The following is a 20,906-nucleotide window of genomic DNA, read 5'->3' as shown; positions in this document are numbered from 1 at the left end:
CAGAGCATCAAACAAGGCAGAACTGTGGAGAACAAGACGAGAACACCAACACGAGACGCCCACTCAATGGGTCGTCTATGACAGGGAAAACTAGCGGCCACATGTGAATCAGATAACAGTGACAACAAAGAGCGTTCAGAGTAAAGAGACCACGGCCGCCAGTCTGCGTCTGACTCAGTTCTACTCTCTCACGCTACGCATGCAGCGACCCACACAGAGCAGCAGTTATCAGCTGTGTTTCGCACTAAAAGCGTCATTATCGACTGCAGCGGGGGGTCGTCTGGTCGCGCAGTCATGTATTCAGTCGTAACTTACCACATTTGTAGATTTCTAACTTTTAATTTGTCCCAGTTAATGATTAATTTAACATTATTCGAAAAGCAGCAGAAAAGTTTAAAGTGAACCTGCATATTTTCAGCATTTCTGAAATGGATGCAACTCAAAGCGACGTCTGCATCCTGCATCGCCCGGAGCGAAGAGCCGCTGAGCACCAGATTCATAGATTATTCAGGATAAACGAGTCAAAAATAACCCGGCTCCACCTTTCGCTTGCACCAAATGTCACGTTTGTCTTTTGGCTGCGGCTCCCGTCCACATCTTAATAAACTCGCGCTTTGCAGGAGCTCAGTTTCCACATGTACTGTGTTCTTCAGATCAACCTCCATTTTTCTCTCTTTCACACGTGGCCCCTGGCGTTCGGGTCCAAGTCTAAAACTGGAGGCCCCCCACCTCCCCAGCTCCCCTTTGTGTCTGCGGCTGGAACATGAATCTGTACTTGGAAGATAAGCGAGGCCGGCCCGTTCACACAAAGCCACTTCTGTTCATTCTCTTTGATTTTTTTTTTTTTTTTTTACAGCGGCCGTCCTAATCTCGTGCCGGAGAAGAAAAACACCTCACCTATTTGACAGAGCCTGCCAGTATGTAAAGACGGCAGAGAAAGTTTTAAAGACAAAGGAGGTGTGGGGGGGGGGGGGGGGGTTTATTATGTAGTAAAAACACTAAATAAAGAGCGAGGCGCACCTCCAGCGCAGGCCTCCCTCCGCTCCCCCAAAATATCAGCCTGGCCCCTCCTGGCACGGCAGACAGGGCTGGACGGAGGCGAGCAGATTAAGCACTTTCTTTGAGATTAGAGACTCTCGTTGGAAGATTAGTGCTACAGGAGGCCAGGCGGAGGACTGCTTATCTGGTCCTGCTGCTTCACGCTGAGAACCTCCTCCTCCTCCTCCTCCTCCTCCTCCTCCTCCTCCCCCCCCTAAACTGCCCCTCTCTTCACCCCGGGGACGGACTAGCGCAAGACGAGTCATCTGTCTGCTCAATGAGATTCCGGCACGCTGTGTTCTCTAGCAACCCCGCGTCTAAAAATACGGCCGTCCCCTTATAAACACGCTCCCCGCACGTGAAGGGTGGGGGGGGGCAAGCAAAAAAACACGCCACTTCCAATCCCACCACGCTTCCAGGCCTTCAGTAAGCGGGAACGCCGTTATCTGAGGAGTGACCTTTCCACCGCAGGTCTGTTATTGTTTCCCGTCCCGGTGCGGCGGAACAAGACGAGGTCGCCCGGGAGGGAGCGAGCTTAGCGGCGGGGTTAAACTTTGGACTGCGGGTCCAGTGTGGTCGTGTGGTTTCCATGGCAACGGACTGAGGGGGGGCAGTGACGCCGAGCCCGACGACTGTTTGTGTTTGGCTGTTCTTATCGCAGGTAGTTTGGCAGCGTGTACTGTGTGTGTGTGTATGTGTGTGTGTGTGTGTGTGCGTCTGCGGCCCACCTCGATGTCTCGGATCAGGAGCTGCGTCGGCGTTTCCACGGGCGATTTGGTATCAATGATTTTCTGGACGGCGCAGGCCCAGTGCACGGCCTCATTGAAGTGCTTGGTGAACAGCCTGTAGCAGTGCGCTCTCCCATAAACTGTAATGCTCCAGTAACCTGGACCGAAAAAACAAACACACACACACACACACACAAGCAAAATTCACATCCATCCATATATCTCAATTTCAGAAACATCTAACAGTGTGACTTAATTCAGGGAAAAAAGCAGAACAATGTGCTTTTTGTATTGGCCTGGACTCCCTTTCCCTCACTTCCTCTCTCGGTTTCACTGAGGATTAAAGGTCAGCGGAGGAGGAACCCCAGACCACACCAAAACCAAACAACAACAGTCACCCTGCAGATGTGTTCCCGCTCCAGCGCTCAACCCTTATTCATTGGACGATACGCAATAAACGTGAATAAAGCGGCATGCTTCCCCCTCGTGCAGAGGAAGTCTTAGACATACCCCGAGCAGCCCGACCTGATCTGCGGCCCCCACGGCTGTTATCAGCCTTTCCTGCTACGTGACTTGGCACCACGTTCTTCCTCATGAGGCACAAACCCAAAATATGGACGTATTTCAACTGTGATCACAGTTTATTTTCAACCCGAGAGGTGCCTTGTCATACGACAAGAGGAACGGCCACTGTGGCGTAGAACAGAGGGACTGTTGAACGCACACTTCTGTCCAGAAAAATTCCCCGGGCATACTGAGTGAGTAGGAACTATATATGGCGTTTTGGTTTTGGGTATTTCAAGTGGTTTGTTGAGGTCAGCAGAGAGGATGAGACGTGCAAAGTCACCCCGGTGACTCTTCCTGTCCGGCAAAAACACTTTCCTCTCGTTTTCTTTACGCCTTTTTGTTTCCTGCATCCATGAGAGAGCAGGGAGTCGTCCCCCCCCCCCCCCCCGCAGATTACAGAAATGAAAGGTTTGTAGACCAACCTCGGGCCACGTTTGGCACCAAGCGCGGTGGGGGCTTCCCAGACTTACTAAGAGCTTCAGTATTCACGGAAGGGACGAGAGGCTACAGCAGATTACCGACACACACTGACTTTAAAGGAAAAACAAACTTCCCAGAACAAAGGGAATGACCGCAGGTCTGAGTGGATTTCACAGAAATTAAGCTCATGTATACATGGCCGTGAGTCAGCCGTGCCTCCGGGCCGGACGCGCCCGCTCTGTGCACTCTCACCTGTCTCCTTGTACGTCTGCTTGTCCGGCCAGATGACGGAGCAGAGGTTGGTGAGGACCAGCGTGCCCAGTCTGCGGGCGCCTTTCTCCGACCCCATGTAGTAGTCCAGCGAGTCCTGGCTCAGCACAAACCAGTACCGCCGCTGCTTGATCCACTTGCCCCGCACCTCCAGTAACAGCCAGCCTTAAAATAGGATACACAAAAAACGCACATATACACAGATCATGTGACAAAATCAGGAGGAAGCAACGTGCATCGTGACTGACTGGCAACAAAAATTAATCTGTTTTTGAGGGTGAATTTATTTATGTCTACCAGATTCCACCAAAACTGCTAAATTTAGAGGTTATCTCTGTATTTGTGACTGAACACATATCAGACCAGGGTTTAAATGAGCCTGCATCCTTGAAGATCTGTGCTTAGTTCTGAAAAGTGTTTAAAAACAACTTTACAAGAGTTTTTTTCTTCTTCTTCTTAAAAAAAAAACACATTTAACGAGGAAACAACACTTTTCAGGGTGTAAAGGTAGTGACTCTAAAACTCTTTCATTCATTCACTTTGCTTTAAGTAACAAAATTTCATTGTTAACAACTCCGTTTTAAAGGGTTTCTTGTTCGATGGTAGTATTTCCCAGGCCAGAGGTGACAAACATCAGGACCGTGGACCAAAACTGGCCCACAAGAGGCGTCAATCTGGTCCATCAAACCACCAAGCAAATTGGAAAAAAAAAAATGCAATAAAAACACAGATTTGTCTCCCTTTTCAAAAAGCTGTTGGAGGTGGGCGGGTGAAGAATTCAGCCACTGCTGCACCTTCATCATCATCATCATCATCATCAAATACCTCGACGGGATGAATACGAGTGGAAAAAAAAAATACGGCCAGATAATGCGCTTTAACGTACAGCGTAATTACCACTTTAGAGGTTGACAGAGAGCGACTGGAAGACTGCGACAGGCAGAGACAAAGCCTTGCTCAGAGGCATTCCTGCCGGCCTCGTCTCCACAATGCGACACTCTTGTGACCAAAACTTCAGAGGGACTTTAAAGGACTACAGATCCGCTGTTCAGAGAGCGGGGGGCTTCTCACCCCCCCCCCCCCCCCCCTTCAGCTGTGTGTCTAAACTGTCCCACATACGGATTTAATCCCAGAGTGGATAAATGAACTGGTTTAGTGAAGCCCGGTGTCGGCGCTGGCTGGAGGGAATCCGGCGCTGGCAGGAGGGGTCAGAGTTTATCCAGAGGGCTGATGGAGAGTGATTAGCAGGGACACCTGGACCAGTATGAGGCTGAGCGGGGCCACAGGAGGGGGCGGGGCACTGCCTGATACACTGACAACGTCTCATAAACCGCACTACATCCACTAATTCAGTGGCCGCTATCAAATCCCACAAAGTCAGTTCTTTTCTTCAGGGTCAGCCTGAACATGTGTCTGCATATGGCTTCTGACTGCTTTCAAGGCAACAATTAGGTGATATACCCTCAGCTTTCAAGAGTAATGACGCCACGCCGGCATCGCCACTTCCTCTGTGGTCGGAAAGCTGCATGCCACCTGTCAGCCGGCGCTCGTTTCAGCAGCATCTCTCCTCCCCCTGCTCACACTCGCTTCCGATTTACTTTCATCCGCTCCGTTTCTCCTCTCTCTCTCTCTCCCTGTTTGCGTCCCTGCCTCGCCGTGGTTTTCCCAGGCAAGTCAAAAAAGATACCAAGGGAGAGGAGGGGGCGAGGCTTCGCCTCCCAGACGGTTTTCCCTTTTGAGAACGCCCGTATATGATATAAGTAGCCGTCTTGAACTCACCATAAACCCGCCCAATATAGCCCAAAGTAAAGACCCTGGAGGTGCTTAACGCCACATCAGAGGGCGGCGGCGTCAAATCCGACGTGAAACGGATAAATAAAAACCGTGAGCTTAAGCCGGGCTGAGCTGGCTGACAGACGGCAGCGCCGGGCCGGGTGAGAGACACGGAGAGACGGGCGAGCCCGCCACAGCGACGGGGTAACGAGGGAAGCCAGCGGACTCCCCGGACCCCCTGCACGCCCCTCCCATGGACCTCCATCTGGATCCCATCTCTACGGCCTGCTAATGTCTCCCCCGGGGGCCACGGCTCGCCCTTAATTTGTTTCATTTGTGACCTCCGACCCCTCAGTGCCCTCCCCCCCTCAAACACAGACTGAGAAAACAATCTCTCTCTCTCTCTCTCTCTCTCTCTCTGTGCATTTTCATCTTTCTGCTGAAAGACTCCTGTTACTGTCTGAGCGCTGAATGCTTCTTTCACAGATTTACCAGTAAATGACTTTAGAACTGAAGGTGAGTTTTACAAATTCACACTTTGAACGTGCCTTCCTCACGAAGGTTTCAGTGAAAAATCCACTCAAGAAACCTAAAAATAAATGATTTTGTAAAAGCAGTTTATGTCAGTTTCTTGGCATTCCATCAACACAAGTGGAGAAAATGAAAAACTGTCCTATCCTTTGTAAATCTCTGTGTGCAAGACTCTCAGATGGAACTCTGTCCGACAGAGCTAATGCGAGGTTACTGGAGCATGAGCGACCGGATCATGTGAGGAGTCATTTTCACTGGAAATCAACAAAGGTATGTCAATAATCCGATGCGGACGTCGCTTTCTGTCAATGCAGCAGAGGCTTTACGATTCATCCTCACATCACCGCTCTATATCTGTAATGTTGGTGTCCTATTTTAGATGCGGGGGCGATATTCACCCCACGTAGCCCCGGGATGTTCTGCCAGAGAAGAAGAAAAGAACGAGGTGGGGGGGGGGGAAGACCCTAATGGAGTCCTCCTTCAAAACATGTTCTTGTGCCGCGTATAGAGAAAATAAGAGGGATTATCTAACACCCCGAGGTGCCCTGCTGTGATTGTGTGGTCTAGTGAAGTGTAGCGGATGACGATGATGATGATGGAGGAGGAGGAGGAGGAAGGGCGAGAGCTCAGATCTGGCATGATGGCAGCCCAAAGGAAACCAGCTGTCCTGGTATTTTGGAGGGAAACCCTCCTCCTGTCAGAGGAGGTGGGGGGGGGGGGGGCGCTCACCGAGGGCGCATGGTAACTGCCGTCAGAATTAGGCAAGGAGACTGTCGCCACTCCAAACGAGACGTAACATATCCCAGCGCTGGCATTTTCCCGCTCCAGTTCAGTAGCAGGCCAAGGGGGAAAGAAAAAAAAAAAACACCAACGAGGAACAATTAAAATGCACGAAAATACCCTCTGAGATCATTCCTCAAAAGCATCAGACACGCGTGACGGGGCTCCTGATGCCAGGAGCTAACCCTGACTGAAATACACCCAGAGCCGGGGAGGAGGTGCAAAGAAAGAGGAGGGTGGCTGCAGGAGCGGCGACACAGACAATCAGACCCATGAAATCCACACCCCCAACAAGAAGCAGCAGAGAGAGAGCGGATTTATCAACTGGAAACCAGATCAGAGCTGCTACTGGGCATCTCTTCAGTCACATTACTGGAAAAAAGTCACATGCACACAATAAAAAAACGTTTCAGAGTAGGAACGCTGCATTTTTACACCTAAAAACGACCCATAATTAATACCGTCATAATGATTATTTGCCTGTTTGGTGACAAAATGAAAATACTTCAGTGGATTTTGCAGCAGCATGTGTATTTCACACAGTTCCTCCCTTTTTTGATTGAAGGAGTAAAATTAATACTTTTTTTTTTCCTTTCTGCAAAGCATCCTGATCGGGTGTGAGACTCACCTTTCACCAGCACCTCGGGGTCCTCCTCCAGGCCCATCTTGCTCTTCTCGATGATCAGGCTCCTCATCTCGTCAGGCGCCTCAGAAACAGTGTGCCTGGTGGGAAGAGCGGATGGAGAATGTAAATAACTCCACTCCGGCCTTCTCCTCGCCGCTCCCTCCCATTGGACAGATAATTGGCTCCCAGACACCCGGTTGGCTCGGACTCACGGTCCCCTCGCCTTCACGAGGCTCCGTGCCAAATACAAGCCTCTCATGAGTAGGGGGTTTTAGGAAGGGGGGGGGGGGGGGGTGTTGACTCCAAGAAGTGCCACGAATATCTGCCCTCCAACGTTTTCCCACTTTCCCTCCCTAGCAGCACGCAAGCTCACAATACACACACACACACACACACACACACACACACCGATGCATGCCGCGCCACGACAGCTCGTCCCTCTTTTATCACTCTGACCGGCCGGTGCGCCGAGCGGGCGACTGAAAATAAACGTGCCACGGCGACGCCGGGCCGACTCCCGGCCCAGCCGGCTCACGCTGGTCCCGAGGCAGCCAGGAGGTTCACAAGGTCACGGCCCCGGGCGGTTCAAACCGTAAACATCAAAAACATCTGTAAAGTGGCTGGAGTGCTGCTCGCCATTCGTCTCCTTAATGCCCCGCCGTCCGATTGGCCCATCCTGTGAGCGAACCTCTGGTGTTGCTATCTCCAGTCAAGGACCAGCTCCAGCCAACGGGGGCTGTGTGTGTTTTATCTTTCCTCGTTTGTTTATCTGATTCCTCCTTTTTTTTTTTTTTCTTCCTCTACTTCTTGGGGTGAACTAGTATCTGAGGTTGAAGTGACAAACGCCTTTTTCCTTCCTTCCTGTCCTCCTCCTCCTCCTCCTCCTCCTGGTGGGATCACAGCTCAGGAAATGAATGGCGCAGTCCCTCCCACGGCTATTTGGCCTCTTTGTTACCTGCGGCTGATTTATGTGGTTATTGATCTGACGAACGCAGAAGGTTCCTCCTCATGTTGGGCAGCGATAATCAGCGAGTCCAAATATAGCCTTATCTGCTCGGACTCAGCTTACACGAACCATTTCCGCTCCCCATGCGTGACCCGATCCTGTCGATATCGCGCTTTATCTGCTTGACCTCTGCGTCGCGGCTCCTCGCATGGAGACTATCGCGAGTCTCCTCTCTATATGAGGCCGTTGATTCGAGCCGACTGGCATCTCTAATTCGAGCTAATGTCCAGACGCTGTGAAACTCTATATGGAGGGGCCGATTCTTCTATATGTGTGCATAAAGTTGGTCTGGGGGGGGGGGCATCAACAGAAAGCTGAAGACTCAGGAGTCTGTCACATTACACTCAGTTATGTTGTTGAGCTGAGCCGGCTCGCCTGCGACTGCAGAGACCTCATCAGACTCCACTTAAAGGCATTAAAATAAACACGGAAATGTGAGGACACCTCTTATATGAGGTTGTTAATAACCAGTGGAGACATGCACGCAGAGACAGAGGTGGGATCTTCAGAGAAAGAAGAAGAAAAAAAAAAAAAAAAACAACCCACAGCCAGAGAGCAGAATGCAGACGGCTGTAAACGGGGCATGTAAATATTAAATGACTGGGATTACCATCTGCTATTGTTTCAACTTCTCCATTCCAAATTAGCAGGCTCTAAATATTACATCTGGGTCAGGTCGGCGCTCCAGTCCGACCCGCGCGGCCGCCGGCAGGATTCAAGCTGGACATTTTACAGAAATGAAACACAAAGCTTCCAGTTTCAGCGGAGTGCCGTGCTCTGATCCGGAGCAAAATAAGAAAAGATCGCGTGCTAGTTTGGTTCGTTTGTTTTGGGGTTTTTTTTTTTTTTTTTTTTTTTGCAATCGCAATTTCATTTTCACATCAGACCATGACATGTCAACACAGGCCACGCTGCAGGAGAATTCTGCCAAAAACTCCTCAAATCTTCCACCGCGATCTTGTGTGCAGATCTTAATGCACTTGAGGAATTATTATTATGTATCCGTACCAGCTGAGCGCTCACCAAGACATAAACACAACGTCCCCGCTGCGCAAACACACAACGCACGCAGGTCCCTTTCCTCGGCATGGAAATAACACCAGCAAATGCACTGATTTGTAAATCTCACGAATCCATTATTATTTACTCAGAACAGATTCTAGAAAACATATCATGTGTTGAGAGTGAGATATTTTACCAAACAGAGGCAAAAGGCTTGGAAAGTAAGAGTAAATTAAAACATATCGGGGTTTCAAAAGAGCATTTTTCACAGGCAGAGTCTCAATAAGTCTTTTTACCGAACTGGCACATAAAATCGATTTTCTGCCAGTTACAGGACTCTTCACATCTTTTACCAAACAAGTCAGATTCAAGGAGAAAACGGTCTGACACCGGAGGAAAGGAATAAAGTACAACCGACTGAAAAAGAAACTCGCTAAAGTGGTTCAGCTCAGGCCGAATGTCTGAGCCTGGTTGATGTGGGAGCTCTGGGTCTCCACAGCTGTCCAGCAGCCCTAAAACCCCGACCCAGCCTCCACTACCCCCACCTCCGCCTCCCCACTTCTGCCTCCCCCGCATTCCCAGAAGCTCCGGCAGAGGCTGGACGGTGGAGCCTTCAGCGGGCAACTTCCTGTGGAGCGCAGGAAACAATTTGACATGGGGATTAGACAGCGCGGAGAATAGTGCGAGGAGCGCACATCCACAAATGCCCCCCCCCCTTTTCATCTCCCCCCCTTCAGGACTAAACATCAGGCGCTCCAGAGGAGCAGCGTCATTTTAATGTCACACTGCAGCAGCGTTACGGTTAGCTTTCAGGTTCCAGAAGGCAAAACCGGCGGTGAGAAAACAGAACTTTCAGAGAGCGAAGAGAAATCAGATCAGAAGCAGGACGAGAAGAGGGGAAGTTGCAAAAAAAAAAAAAAAAAAAAAAAAGCGTCAGAGGGGAAGACACATGATTTATGAGAGGAAGAGAAGCATTTCCCTCTCTGCACATCACCACGGATATTACACTCGAATGCAAATCTAAAGCACATATTAAAAATCGCCTCAGTGGCGCCGTCTGTCCTCTGTCCTGAAGCCGCCGTGTCTCCGGCCAGGCCTGAAGACGTCGTGGCGTGTGGCCGGCGACGACACAAACACTTCAAACAGATTTACACACCAGGATTTGTCAACGCAAGCATGCTGTGTTTCCCCTGCTCCGTCTGCTTCACAGATGTCAGATTTTCTTAAATAAACAATAATGAAGGGAAAGATTTAAAAAAAAAAAAAAAAAAAAAAAAAAATCCACACACACACACACACACACTAGTTTCCAGCATACATACCAGGTCAACTGTCATATAGTGCAGCTGTAATCATTGCTAGAGTTTTTTTTCCAACCACCTCATTTGAAAACCTGTTTTGCTGCTTTTATTCCGGCTTGTTAAGAATGACAAACGTTAACAGTCGAGTGGCGGAAAAATGTCAAGCCGTTCCGAAACCGACTCCACTTTTCAGAGCGACGTGACGTTACTGTACCACCCGGAGCTCACAAACACAAATGTAAACTCAAACGCAGGTAACGCACGTTGACGCCCCGCCATACAGTTGATTTCCAGGAATATTTTTTGAGAACAGGAGGCCAAGAAACTCCGTGTGCAAACAATTTAAGTCAGGGGTGTCAAACATAAAGCCCGTGGGATTTCTGTTGAGATTGTAGTTGTTTTTGCCATGTTTGACGTTTCGGGTGGGTGCAACACGACAGACAGGAGAATCAGTGTCAGTCACGCACGCTCCAACAAAAGGCCCGAAGAGACGTCAAATCGGCCAAATTGGACAAGTGACAATACGTAGTTGCCACTACCTGGGTGCACCTTTATTTGAAATGGAGTAATGCGCGCAATTATCGCTTTTGACGACTCTTTCAGGTGGCCCTGCCCACTCCGCTGCCGTGTTAATGTCATATCATTTCAGGCTGCAATTACAAGCAATTCAGAGAAATTCTTTTTTCCCCCGAGTTATGATTGCAGAGAGAGAAAATAGTGGATAAATACAGCCTGAGATCATCAAATTGTCATTGAAAAAGATTGGAATCTCAAAATATTCAGCAAGATACTTGGTGTTTTTTTTTCTAACAGGATAATAAAGGGAGAATTTCCTGCTGAACCCATCCAGTGGATGCATCGATTTCTTCAAATCAACAGCAGTACAGTATATATGCGCCGTTCCTCCATACAGCAGAAGGCTCAGCCAGCTAATGAGCCGGCTGGGTTTTCACGGTGACACACTTAAAGCCGGCTGCGCGAGCCGCTCAATGAGTCGATTGCTCTGCGTCTGGTGGCTGCTGCCCGAACGATGAGCGATTGATTTCGGTGCGGGGTCAAATCACGAAGCCGAGACACTAATTAATGTTAGAAAAAGCGGCGTCCTTGCTGTCGGGCTCGAACGACCGCGGCAGGAACACGCCCCGGCATCCAAAACGAGTCCTTCAAACAGATTAAGTTGTGGGGGGGGGGGGTTCAGGGAGGAGTGCCTTTACTTTTAATTAGGAATTTTTCAGCATAACACATTTATGAAACAGAATGCATCTTAAAGGAGGAGAAAAGGAATAATCAAAGAAGGCTTTTGTGCAACAGTAACAGTTACGACACCTTCTGACTATAAATAAAGACTCACCTGACATTTATAGAGTTCTTGCTGTTTATAGGCTCTGACTATAATATCTCATAATCTGGGACACAGCCCAGACTTTGAAAACTCCCCGTTATAGAACAAACAGCGAGATCTTTGACGATCCTTTATTTTTAATACAGTAGGTTAGCCTTCACAGATTCAGTCTTTTCCTCTGTCCGGAGCTGATCCCCTCCCCCCTCGGCCGACTGCATGGGCCTCTGCCTCAAACTGGGCTGGTGGGAAAATGGGAATGTGGTGATTAAGACTGGGCCTATATGACCTTCCAGCTAAAAATACACTGTTTACTCAAGACCACTGCCAAGAAACTCTGGACTAGGCAGAGGGGAGGGAGAAAAGTCATGTTTTGAGACCAGAGGAGGAGGAGGAGGAGGGGTGCGCGACAGGAAGTCTGAGTTCGAGCCTGGCGAGTCGAGCGTGAGCTGTCAGCAAGAAATTCTACGATACGGGCACCGAGGCGAGCGAGCGAGCGAGCAAGTGAGTTTAGTCTGAATGAAGTCATTCCGATTGTGAAACGTGGACGGCGCGAAGCGAAACCTTCTATTTCTGTTGATGCCGCGCACGCGGCCGCTTTGTGATGACTGAGCGGGTGACAGACGGGACGTCAGACATCCAGACGGGCAGTTAGCAGGGGCCCACTTCTGAGCTTCACGCAAACACCCACTTCTTTCACGCACACACACACACACACACACACACACACACACCCTCAGGAAGCACATCACTAAACACTGCGGCCATTACAGCCACACGGCAGCCAGGAGAAGAAGAGGGAAGCTGGCGACCAAGCGGAGGGAGCAGATCGGGAGATGAAGATCTCCAGTGTCGACTTTCTTTTTGGTACAGTTTGTTCTCGGCCGTGAGAGCGAGGGGGATGAAAAGATAGCGCTGATGTAAGATGGTGTGAGCACAGCAGGGGGGAGCTGAAAGACGGGGCGGGAGGGGCGTGTCCGCCACCCTCAGCTCCACTAAGAGGCCTGGAAGACGCTGCTGCAAACACACATTTGTCCCGCATCCTGTCAGGTTGCTAAAAACTGCATCGTCAGATTTATCCCTGTAGTTACACAAGTTACAGAACAAGTCCGCTAAATGTTTTTCTTCTTTTTCTTTGCTTTTGCTGTTCATTTCTTTTAAATTCAGCTCTACTCATGAAATGACTGGATACCCTTTCCGTCCCTGGATTAGTATTTTTTTTTAGTGATTCACTGCTTCCAGGTATTGAGGTATTATTTTTAACAGTTTCTGTGGAAAACTCACAGTATTTACCACTTTCTCTTTCTCATCCGTGGCTGCCTGTTGACTTTTGCTGGATGTGTTAGGGTCATTGATATGCACGCATGTCTGAAGCGTGTCTGAAGCATGTCCAGACATGCCCGCTTGCTTACATGCAACTGCAATGCTTATTGTCCGTTGACACTGGAAATGAATCACTTCAGACCCTTTGGATTATCTGTTAGAGGTCAGATTATTTTATGTCAGTATATTTATTACTGACATGTAATTAAGGATGCTTTTCATGCATCGCCTTTAAATCCGACCACAGCCGCTCTGTGCAGCAGCAGAGGCAGATCGATATCCCTCCTTCATCGCATCAGGCCCACAGCGTGATGAAGTATCTGAGCACTGCTCTTTTAACCTCCGTGCAGCAGAACAAACAGATCTGCTCAGTTCATCGCCGTCACATCACAGCTATAATTCAATATAGAAACTTTCATCTCTATTTTTAAACAATTAAGGTCTATATTTAAAAAAGTACAGAGTAAACCAGAGCCAGCCTGTTATATAAAGCGAAACATCACAGTGTAGCGACTTGTCAGACCTTGATTTGGCTTTCCTCTCACACATCTGAATATATCTGGGTGTGTCTGCTCACTGGCCAGGTAATGACCAGGGACCCTGCTCTCTAATCTCTGCGCCCTGCGTGATGATTACAGCCGGGCTTTCAACACACTCCCTTTAAAACCAGCAGTTAATTATGCCATGTGGCCCGAGGCCACCTCCACTACGCCGTCGTAGTGACACACACACACACACACACACACGCACGAGCCACACCTCTCCTGGGAGTGCTGCTGAGCTGCGACTGAGTCACCCTGTCCCGTCCTCACTTCTTCCCTTCCTTCTTTCTCTCCAGAGGGAGTCGCGATACAGCGAGTCCTGTATGACGGCGGCAGAATGCTCGCTCTTTCAGCACACCTACCCACTTCCTGAGGCGGCTCTATTTCTGTGGAGGGCCGTCGCAGACCCCCGTCTATTCACTTGCGGTGCATTATATGTCCTACAAGTCCTGCTTTGTGACTCACTGCCTGTGATTCGGCAGATGTACAGTCGAGATTGTGGAGGGGAGTGGGGCGGGCGGGGGGGGGGATAAGGGCGCGATGCCAGAGATAGAGTGGAGCAGAGCCTGGCTACATCACTGTCTGAGATCACAGCCATGCACTAATAGTCTGGATCAAGCCTTCCATGAATCACTGCTTTTCACTGTCACCAGCATTCACTTGTAAACCACATGACCATTTGAATTTCATTACATGCGGGATGCATAGTGGCTCCTCAGTGTGCAGCACACACACTAACAACGTAATTCGATTTGTTGATGTGGAAGCCGGGGAGGGTTATAGGTTTGATCACCGCCGTATAGGCATTTAGGCCATCTCGGAAACGGACATATCGGCAGATGTAACCCCTGTGAAGACCTCTTAGAAAAAATCAAGAGTTAACCAAGCCGAAACTGACTTACAATGATAACCGAAGTGCAACCGCAGCAGGGAAATGTCAGATTATCTGCCAATATCCATGTGACACTATACCATTTGCTCGCAAACTCGTGAGGGGGGAGCTCATGGGACGCTGCAGAGGAAGTGAGAAATTAACTATATATGTGTGTGTCTGCCTGCGAACAATTTTTTAAAAAATCCCCGACACTCAGAGGAAGTACACAAGAAAAACAGGGAAGTATTACTTCCTAAAAAATTGTGAGGGCGCAACTTTTTCTTTCTCTTTTCTTACCCATTCGTCCCGTTGGCTGTGCGCGTTGGCTGAGAAACAGTCACCTCAGCTGGAGTCTGTCAACAGAAGAGAGAGAAAAGGGTAAATAGATGATAATGTAACACAAACAGAGGTCTATCCTGAGAACTGGTGCGCAGGCTGAAGCAGTCCCCTCAATGGCTTGCCTTCAGTGGCCATGTTACAGTCGAGCATGGAATCGTTGCTGGCAGCCTCGGCACATAGCTGCACTGTTCCTGTAATGCTTGGCTTCCACTTGCAAAGGGGGTTAAGCTAGCAGGGAGACATATGGCCTGCAAAACAGGATAGCTTAACCTAAGAAGTGGGAAAACATCGATCTTTTGTGTAAAAGCTGTTTGCACCCTGATCATTGCAACGTCAAATGTTCTTATTCAAGTGTTTCTCCAACAGCGTTGCCCTAAAAATAACCTTGGTTTTATAGATCACGCTGAAAAACAGACAAATATCTTCATCTAGATGGCGAGAAAGGAAAAGCCTCGGGGGGAAAAAACAGCGCGTTTTCTTGTAAAACCGATTCTGTATAATGAGGATTATGTGACAAACACAGCTACAAATCTTAATCGCTGGCCAAATATGAGCGAACTGCATCCAGCCAACGTAGTAAATTGCATGCACGCTTCTTGGACACAAGCTTTGTGTGGAAATTGGAGTTAGCGCTCCTACACTCTTCCATTGGCAGACATGTAAAATCAAATTTCATGGGTGGAACAATGAACTTTTCATACCAGGACTCCCCCTGTTCGGCAGAAGATGGGAGAGGACGTTTCCTTTCAAAGTGCCCCGGCCCCTGGCTTCCCAACCTGACCTTGGAAAACCCCATCAGACATCAGAGCTCGCCTGTGTGCAGTTTGGACCGGTTCCCCGGCGTGCAGAGCGGCCCTGTGTGTCCCCGCGGCCTGACTTGTTGCCTCTGTGAACCGCAGCCTTGAGCCAGCTCCTGCGGCTGCCGCGGGCCGGCTCGGGGGTGTTGGCCTACCTGAAACACTATCCAGGTCAGCTCCGGGCCCCCTCGCAGCTCACGCACCACACTTTACTACTGGGCAAACGGTCCTAAGTATAGCCATGGCCCCACAAAAACACTCCACTTTTTCTTTTTCGATGGCTCAAAAATAACAAAGAAAACATTAACTGCATAATGTATAGGACTGTGTGCAACCCTGCATGTGTGTGTGTGTGTGTGTGTGTGTGTGTGTGTGTGTGTGTGTGTGTGTGTGTGTGTGTGTGTGTGTGTCCAACTCTAAAGGCAATCAGGAAAGATTAGGGTTTGGATAAAGAAATTTCAGTAATGTTTAACTCAGAGGAGGTATTGTAAATGTCAAACCAGGAAGACAAAAGCAAAACAAAAACAAAAACCTGAACAGTGTCAGAAAGCTACTTATGAATGGAACAGAGTGTGTATGATAATTCCCTATCCTTGTCCAGAACTGTACAGTAAATGTTTCGGCCAGGCCAGAATCCCTCATGAAGAAAATCGAAACAGACAGCCTTGACCGAAAACAGCAAATCAACTCCAATCACATCAAAAACTGGGGGGAAAAAAACTATATTTTTTCATCGTAAACTCATAGGCTGATCAAGAAACTACATGACAGGTAGATAAAGTCAGAATACTTTGAGTCAACCTTCAAAAAAATCCAGTAATTCACAGACGAAGAGCCGTCCAATAAGAGTTACTGGGCTGTGGGATGAGGAACGAGGATAGCGTGCGATGCAGAGCCCTGGCAGAAAAATCTCTCTTTTGGACGGGCAAGGGATGAATCACTCCAGTCTAGAGCGGAGCATGGAGGGAAAAGAGGGAAAGATGCCGTGATGTGTTCGTTCCGTAGCCGACTTCCTTTCTCGCTTCTTTCCCCCCAGTCCTCGCTCTCGCTCTCTTTTCTCTCTCCCCTCAGCTCTCCTGGGAGGCTGAGTAACCAGGAGGAAATGCTTGGGCTCAGCCAGTGTCGGCCTGAGGACCAGATGTGTGGCCTGGAGGTGGTGAGGCAGAGACGCAACGGAAACCAAATATAAACCAGCGTACCGTGACACCTCTGAAGGCAGAGGGCAGCAGCGATGGTTAATGAGACCCGCTCTTGGCGAAGCTTGGACTGTGCCCCGGTTTAATTCCACGTTCACAGGACTCGCTGCGGTGCTGCAGACGGTCCATGCTTACTACTGCTTGGGCCCAAACACTCTGCGGTGGTAGTTTATTGGTAAACGTGACTTCACATTGCATAAAAACTCAATAAAGGCTTCAGTGGAAACATGGAAAGGAGAAAGAATGACGGATGTCCTGTACTAAAATTAGTGCCTCGCTGTCCCAACACTGGAGGCATTCAGCTCAGTGTGACTGTTTGGGCAGCTGTCGAAGAGCAGTTTCTTTGAATGAGGACTGTAAACATCAAGGAAAAAGGTCCTAACGCGGCGCTGCGCACTCGAAGGCCGAGCCTTCGCAAGCGTCAGCACTGACTCACGATTCCAGGCTCGGTGTGAGGAGTCCTGGAAAGAAACGCTGTGTCACCGACGGTTTTCTGGCACTATTGGCACAACGCGGCGCGGCGTCCTCTCCAGCAGGTTGCCAAGAGGATGCCACGCAACATGCTGGAGGACAGCGGCGAGGGTTTTAGGAGACTCCACCGGGGCTGCTGGTCGCCGTGGTCAGCCCTGGCAGGGAGCGGGACAGTGGCCTTCTAAACAGTATATTTGAGTAATTCAAAGCGGCGCTCCCAGGGAGGTCTGCCTCGCTGTCTGGAGATGTGACCGTTGAGTGAATGTAGCTCAGAGTAAATGACGGTCCGTAGTCCTGAGGGGCTTTCCCCTTAAGCCCATCTTCAACCTAACCTCCATCCTGCCCCACCCCCTCTGCTGACACTATGGAAAGACAAACACTATCAGCTAAATCTGTTTATTCTGTGGGGAGGGGCTACAGGCAGTGCAACAGTTGTTCTGTTGTCAAATATTGGTGAGCCGACGCTATTGGCTATGGGCGTCCGACTGTGGTCTTAATTATTGGTCCGACTTCAGCAATTGCCACGGAAATGCAATTTTCTGCACCCGGCAGTGGCACAGATAAAGAGAGTGAAGGACTTGCTGAAGTGAATCATTTGCCTTCAGGAAAGAAAAGATCAATAGTCGACAACTCCACACAATCTGGGTGGGTTCATTCCGACGAGGGCAAGTTTAGCCCAAGTGAATAATTCACAGCTTCTAGTTACTCGAGAAATACGAGGCTAAATGCAACAATCAATATGGCTATCAAGCCCTAATCTGCCAAACTAAACAACCCCAATCAAGTGTCAGAGATTGATTGATTGTCACATAAACTTTATCGGAGAGACTAACATTTTACAGCTAAGGCAATGTAAGTATACATTAATGAACATTTATGCAGATGAATGTATCGAGACGAGTTTAAATAGTAAATGTTACTGTATAGAAAATAATGCACAACTACTTTACAAAATACTCACTGCCATACACAGCAAAGAAACATTTACTTCCATGTGTTTTCATATTCAGGCTGCAAATACATTTTATTTAATCATTGATTAAAGTCTTTTGGGCACACTATGATAGTTTGGGGTAGCTTTTGTACCATTTGCTTGGTGTTCATGGTCCGCTGGTCAGGCTATAATCCAGTGCAACAGCCCTTCATCTTCTCTGATCACAAGGATTGAAAGTGGCAGCACTGACTTCAGAAGGCTTGGCTCAACACGCAAAGACTGATAGCAAATGACTAACAAAATCAAACATTGTTAGACTTTATTATAGCTGTGCTACCACAGTTTTTCCCCCCCGATCCAATCACTGTCCTGGTTAACAACTGCACGTATTAGTGAGTAATGTCATTGCTGATGTGATGCTGCTTTTTAAAAAAAAAGAACCAGCTTGGCTCCGTTCATGACAGCTGGGTGGGATCTGGCCTTCATATGTGAAACTTCACAACGTTTTCCAACGTGTAATCTTTACAAGAAATAAATTTTAATCCTTCTGTCAAGAATCCAACAGTTCATTTGTTTCCTTGAACAATCTACCATTCAATCAAACACATCAGAGATATACAACCACTGGAGCACAGTTTGGCACCCAGAGCATAGTTTCATTATAACGGCAGCCTGGGAAGGAACACAGTCTCTGTATCTCCCTTCAGGAAGCCATCAGGCGTCGCCATTGGGACATGTCGCTGCGTTATTCTATTGACTGCAGATCTGAAGCACAGTCAGGTTCTTCTGACCCCCCCCAATGGCGAACCAGATGGTACATTATGACCACGGTAGGCCGTGCACACCACCACCTATCTGGAAAACCCTGAACAGATGTTGCTGTTATCTGCTGGTTGTTGGAACACTGCTAGACTACCGTTGAGCAAGTAACCGTGCAAAACGTTTCTGGTCCCATTGTTGTCATGCAAATTGCTGTGGTGTTGTACTGGTTGGTTGCATGCGCACAAAAGGGCCAATAACAGATAAGATAGATAATCAGGTGGCTGTAAGTAGCATTACCTTTATCTGCAGAACTACACCGCTGATGTAACGCTTATCTTAGCTGCACAAAATACCTATTCAGAGCAACAGTAGTTCAGTGTGCGCTGCAGTTAAAGGCCAGATTATGTGGAGGTTTTTTTTTTAATTGAAAATCCAATTAGTTAATTGGAAGGAAGTCCTGGAAAAATATTTTACAGTGGGGTTTTCGAAGACAGTGTAGCTAAAGAATTGCATGTTGGGTTATACAGAGAGGGCCCACCTCGATTCAAAGCAACAATGCCCCCTCACAAGTGGGTGGACAATGCTGAACTCTCTCTGGCTGATCAGATGACTAACATTACAGAGAAGACAAGGCCACTGTCTCACTTGCAATCTAGCAGATAGATAGAGGCCAAATACACGGGATCAGGTCCACACACTGAGTTTTACAGCTTGCATCTGAGCGTGCATGTGTGAATGTTATTGCTCAATGCTGCAGAAGGCTCTAAAACCATGCAAACCTCAGACGTGAACCCGGAGATGTCTCTGGAATCAGAGATAAAGGCTTTCTCCTAAACACATGAGTCCATTGGACAAAGTTTCATGCTCATTTCAAGCTAAGTAATCTGCACATGAGTATAATTACAGCCCTGAAGTTGATCATCTTATATGAAATCCACAGATGCATTGCAAACACTTGAACTACAGGTCATAACGTGTGCAGAGGAGAGCTGTCTGGTGCAGGTGGAGAGCGGTTTACCCGTCCATTGGGAGTCAAGTCCTCCTTGTTGCGCAATTCAAACGACTCTTCCTCCTCTTTCTCCCCATAGTCGCGTCCCAGCAAGCTGAAGCCCTGTCTGCAGCACAGAAACCAGCAAACTCCTTGCAAAGGCATTCAAATGGGGTTAGGTGCGCCGTCCTCCGCAGCCCGGGTCGGTGAAGTCGTCAACAGTGGCGGAGTGGCCTCGGCCGCGGGTGAGTCCAGGAGCTGCTGCTGCTGCTGCTGCTGCGTAGGAGCGGAGAGCTCCCCCTCTCCATAGAGACCCAGCCGGGAGGCGCAGCGGCGGCCGCGGGATGCCGGGCATAAGACTACTGCCTCATGTCTGCCACGGACAGACAGGCATGTCTAATTAACACCAGTCCACAAGAGATTTAAAAAAAAAAAAATAAACAAAAAAGAAGAAGAGAGGAATCCTTCGTCGTCCAGCTGCTCCGTGCGCGACACCTTTACAGTCCCTGTTTGGACTGAATAAAATAATAATAATAATAATAATAATAATAATAACACACGGATACGGAGAAAACTCTGAAAACTGCTTAAAAAATATGTGAGAAAAGCGGTTGTTATGTGGTTTCTCCTCTTGTGCGCTCAGTAATGTGAGAGCTCACCTCCGCTGCGCAGCGTCTGACTTGTGAGTTTGAACAAAAGCGTGCGGACGGGATAGTAGAGCCAGGCGAGGCCACGCCCACTCCCCCTCGGGCCCGGCCTCCGATTGGCTGAGCGCAGACACTCCCCGGAATGGCCCGCCCACGGCCACGCCCCCTCCGCACTGACAGAGCATCACATGTCCGGATGACAGTAATGGAATAATCCAAAGCAGCAGATGGATCCATAATGCTCAATCTGTAGGAGTCATCAGACCAGGAGTTTTCAACGTGTAGGATGAAAGAACGACCCCCGCAATACCCTCAACCCACCCCCAACTCTCTTTTGTCCCACTGACAAAACAGTAACTTATTACACGGTGTTTGGATTTCCATCATTCAATAGTATAATCCACTATACATTGATAAATACTTTTTAAGTTCCATGAAAGAAAAAAAGCTTTTCATACAAATAACACTCTTTAGTTAAAAATCTGTACCTGTTATTACATTTATGTAAAGCAGTGATACTCTGTGTTTTTCTTGATGGACCCACATCTTTATCAGTGTAAAGAACGCCACCCCAGTAGCGACAAAAAAACCCTCTCAGTGTGCTTGGTGGCCTGGTGCTGCTTCTGCTCAAACTTTCATTTACTACAATAGAT

General features: G+C 48.6%; 1 protein-coding gene across 1 annotated transcript in view; it reads right to left on the bottom strand.

Annotated features, from left to right (window-relative positions):
• Positions 1–20,280, bottom strand: part of plekhh3 (pleckstrin homology, MyTH4 and FERM domain containing H3) — a 29,084-nt gene extending 8,804 nt beyond the window's left edge. Inside the window, exons 1-5 of the mRNA XM_030088893.1 lie at positions 19,637–20,280; positions 14,417–14,472; positions 6,736–6,830; positions 3,006–3,188; positions 1,767–1,924 (exon numbers count right to left, since the gene is read on the bottom strand). Coding sequence (XP_029944753.1) covers positions 1,767–1,924; positions 3,006–3,188; positions 6,736–6,830; positions 14,417–14,472; positions 19,637–19,771 — 627 coding nt within the window. The 5' untranslated portion in view covers positions 19,772–20,280. The remainder of the gene's footprint in view (positions 1–1,766; positions 1,925–3,005; positions 3,189–6,735; positions 6,831–14,416; positions 14,473–19,636) is intronic.
• Between the last annotated feature and the right edge of the window lie 626 nt (positions 20,281–20,906).

The sequence above is a fragment of the Salarias fasciatus genome, chromosome 4 (genome assembly GCF_902148845.1).
Source record: "Salarias fasciatus chromosome 4, fSalaFa1.1, whole genome shotgun sequence".
Classification (NCBI taxonomy): domain Eukaryota; kingdom Metazoa; phylum Chordata; class Actinopteri; order Blenniiformes; family Blenniidae; genus Salarias; species Salarias fasciatus.
The sequence above is the reverse complement of the archived record's forward strand: the minus strand, read 5'-3'. Positions and strand labels throughout refer to the sequence as shown.